This window comes from Mandrillus leucophaeus, unplaced genomic scaffold (assembly GCF_000951045.1).
Source record: "Mandrillus leucophaeus isolate KB7577 unplaced genomic scaffold, Mleu.le_1.0 Scaffold862, whole genome shotgun sequence".
NCBI classification, from domain to species: domain Eukaryota; kingdom Metazoa; phylum Chordata; class Mammalia; order Primates; family Cercopithecidae; genus Mandrillus; species Mandrillus leucophaeus.
The window spans coordinates 543,767-547,676 of record NW_012109386.1 but is presented as its reverse complement, the minus strand read 5'-3'; the positions used below and the strand labels follow the sequence as shown (position 1 = coordinate 547,676).

The window sequence follows — 3,910 nt, the reverse complement described above, 5'->3', positions numbered from 1 at the left end:
GCCTCCCGGGTTCAGGTGATTCTTGTGCCTCAGCCTTCGAAGTGACTGGGACTATAGGCACGTGCCACCACACCAAGCTAATTTTTTGTTTTTTAGTAGAGATGGGATTTCACCATGTTAGCCAGGCTGGTCTCGAACTCCCGACCTCAGGTGATCCGCCCGCCTCAGCCTCCCCAGCTGCTGGGATTACAGGCATGAGCCACCATGCCCAGCAAATAGTAACTTTTAAAAGACAGTATAATTATATCTATAATCATAATGTGTTAGTTCAGAAACACATGAATATATGTTAAAGATTTTAATTAATCAATGAAGAAACCAGTAAGATGTTATAGTCAGTTCAGAGGAGAATTCAAAGTACTACACATACAGGCAGATAAGAAATGCCAAAATGAATTACAGACAGAAATGAAATGGTCCAGTAACCAACTGCACCCCTCCAGGCACAAGTCATTTGCATTTCTATGGGTACAAGTCATTTTGCATTACTATCAGTTTTCTACAATTTACAGGGCTGTAAAATAGCTCAGACAGTGAAAGCAGGGTTTACCTTAATTAATGGGTGCAGTAAGCCAGACATCCAGTGATCTTCCCCCCATTTCAAATCCTGTTGCATCCCATAAGTATGTACAATTATTATGTGTCAACTTTTTCTAAGAAAAGCTTTTCACAATCATTCTTGACATTTTTTATCAACTCACTTTCTTGATTCTTGTAAAATATTTTTGTTAGATTCAGTGAAGCAAGTAAGTTTTGCATTTAAAGATTGAACCAAACTGTGTTGTTTTTATCCCATTGTAAAGGCTTCTAATGTATATATTTGATAATTAAATTCTAGTTACTTTAAGCAAATTATCAGAATTTATTATAGTGATTCTTCAGAAAGAGTAATATTTTTATTCATGTATTATTGTCATAATAAATGAAATTTTTAAATTAAAGATAGGTGGTTAATTTTTTTTCAGTGATACATCAACATATAAATACCATTCTTCTCTGACTTATTCAGTGATCTGAATCAAATTGTTTTCAAGTGTTTACAGAGCTCATAATTTAGAGTTGTCTCTGACTGATTTTATTTCCTCCAGGTGCTGGATTAAACGATGGGCAGTGGCACTCTGTGTCCTTATCTGCTAAGTGGAGCCATATGAATGTGGTGGTGGACGATGACACCGCTGTTCAGCCTCTGGTGGCTGTGCTCATTGATTCAGGTGACACCTATTATTTTGGAGGTAAGAGAACGCAATTGAATGACAGTGGCAGTGGAACCACTTTTTATCTTTATTGCTTTGCATTTTGAGTTTCTAGTCAAATTTAAACCAAATTAATACTGAGAAATAATTTATCTCTAGCTATGAAATTAATACCTTTTGAGTTTGTAAAAAACAGGAAACATTTAATCAATTTTTCTTCCCAATACAAAAATAAGTATCTGCAGAAAGTTTACTTCCTGTTTAAATAACTTGATATTTTCATTTAACATTAAAAGAAAATATATTTGAGCTATACGTAGTAAATAAGTGGAAACTTTCAAATGTCAATATCATAATCATATCTCTACAACAGATAAATCCATTTATACTTCTAACAGTTAACTTGTAAAAACAAAACAAATCATGTTGTCTAAAGTCATTGCCTTACATAAAATATTAATTATATATTTAAGTCTATATCTAAATATATACTATTGAATCATTATTAGTACACAGCTCAGTTTATAGATAGATAGATGGATAAATATTTTTTACAAGGAAGAGTAATAGGAAATATACTGATTATGAAGTACTTTCAAAACATTGACAATAATAAATATTAATTAATAGGAGACAAGCATATTAAATGAATCCAGTATAATTGGTGTTACACCAGTACAAAGTACTGAATGTTTGCTTCCTCCCACCCAGATTCATATGTTGAAATCCTGACCCCCAAAGTCATGGTGTCAGGAGGCTTTGGAGGGTAATTAAGTCAGGAGGGTGGAGCCCTCATGAATGGAATTAGTGCCCTTATAAGAGAGGCCCAAGAGAACTCCCTTGCCTCTCCTGCCATGGGAAGTTATAAGGAGAAGACTGTGGTCTATGAAGCAGACACTGCATCTGCTTTGTCTCAAACTTAGACTTTCCAGCATCCAGAACTGACAGAAATAACTGTTTGTTGTGCAGGCCACTCTGTTCATAGGATTCTGTTAATAGCAGCCCAAACTGATTATGAGAACTCATAAGCTAAAAAAATGGAAACAAGTGGATCTTTTGATTGTAAAGGAAGTTTGGATTTTTTAAATTAAAAGAACCACTAGGAATAACAGCAAAACCCTGCTATGTATTCTAGAATGCTCCTGTGAGCCCAAAGATGAGGCTTATATATCCGGAAATCACAGTTAAGAGAAATAATCATGTGAGAAAACTTGTCACATGGGGGCATGGATGCCTGTACATTAAAGCATTCTGTTATCATCCCATATCACCACATATATGATAAGAAAACTTATTCTCAATAAGAACGTTTTCAGCTAGGTAAGAAATTCCATGCTGGACACATATAGAGAGCCACTTTGCATTGTACCTAAACACTGAGGTGTTACGGAGATAACTTAATTACTTGTAATTCTTACTGGAAAGGTAAATATATTCAACCTTTCTTAGTAATAAAAATTGTATGTAAACAGAAATATAGATCTAGTAATAGAAGACTTGCTATATACATACAGTCCTATACACTGCATTTTACCTCATCAGTATTTGTGGTGTTTCACAAAGAATATGTACTTTTCCAAATATACAGTCACAGACATTCAAAGACTTCACTGAGCTGCCCTCTGGCACACAGTGTGTATTTAAATTATTTAAGAAAATTAAAATGGCCTGAGGAATCTCTGAGCAGACAAAGCCTTGTAAGTGGTCTTAACTTTGCTTGATTTACCAATATAAGCAAAACTTTTAACTTGAGCTATTTCTTGTAAATGGCTTAAAAAAAAAGAAAGTCAAACTTAAGGCTAACCAATCAGAAGCCATCAATTAACTTATATAACTAGAGACTTTCCAGCAGGATCAACCAAGTAAGGCAATTGTATAACTACAACCAGTGAAAAATCTGCTCCTATATTACCTTACAGAAGCTGGCCCTTTTCGTTCTCTTGAAAGGGTCTCTGAACCAGTTCCCATTTGAAGCTGCTTCAGCAGTGATTGATGAATCACTGTTTTGTGCCTCCATTACCTTTTACTAATGGATACATTTATATCTCTAGTTGGATGCTTTTTCCTCTAAGCAGACACAAAGTAAACCTGAAGAGCTTAAGATTTTTATTTTTTTAATTTATTAATTTATTTTTTTGAGACAGAGTCTCGCTCTGTCACCCAGGCTGCAGTGCAGTGGCGCAATCTCGGCTCACTGCGAGCTCTGCCTCGTGGGTTCATGACATTCTCCTGCCTCAGCCTCCCGAGTAGCTGGGATTACAGGAGCCCACCACCACACCCGGCTAATTTTTTGTATTTTTAGTAGAGATGGGGTTTTCACCATGTTAGCCAGGATGGTCTCAATCCCCTGACTTTGTGATCTGCCCACGTCGGCCTCCCAAAGTTCTGGGATTACAGGCATAAGCCACCGCACCAGGTCAAGATTTTGAGAATTAGTTAATGCCTTGATTTATCTTGAGTGGATGATAACATAAGGAGTCCTCAGAAAAATGTAGCCATGCCTGCCAACCTTTTCAGAAGAGCGAAGTTAGCTTAAGGAATAATCACTGGTCCAAGGTCGTTAGTGATCTGAGAAATTTCACGTGCTGAGGATGATGCCAAATTCAGGGTTTCCAAGTATGAGTACCAAGATACCTCCTATACCTGCTCTCAGCCATATGTGGTATAGACAATCATCTCAACAAAATTTTTCCAAACCAAGTAGAGAAAAACAGTAA

At 36.2% G+C, this 3,910-nt stretch overlaps 1 protein-coding gene across 2 annotated transcripts in view; it reads left to right on the top strand.

Moving 5' to 3' along the window:
* Positions 1–3,910, top strand: part of CNTNAP3 (contactin associated protein-like 3) — a 229,914-nt gene that overhangs the window by 126,215 nt on the left and 99,789 nt on the right. For both annotated transcript variants that reach the window (XM_011968882.1, XM_011968883.1), the window contains exon 8: positions 1,089–1,232. In XM_011968882.1, the coding sequence (XP_011824272.1) occupies positions 1,089–1,232 (144 nt within the window). The remainder of the gene's footprint in view (positions 1–1,088; positions 1,233–3,910) is intronic.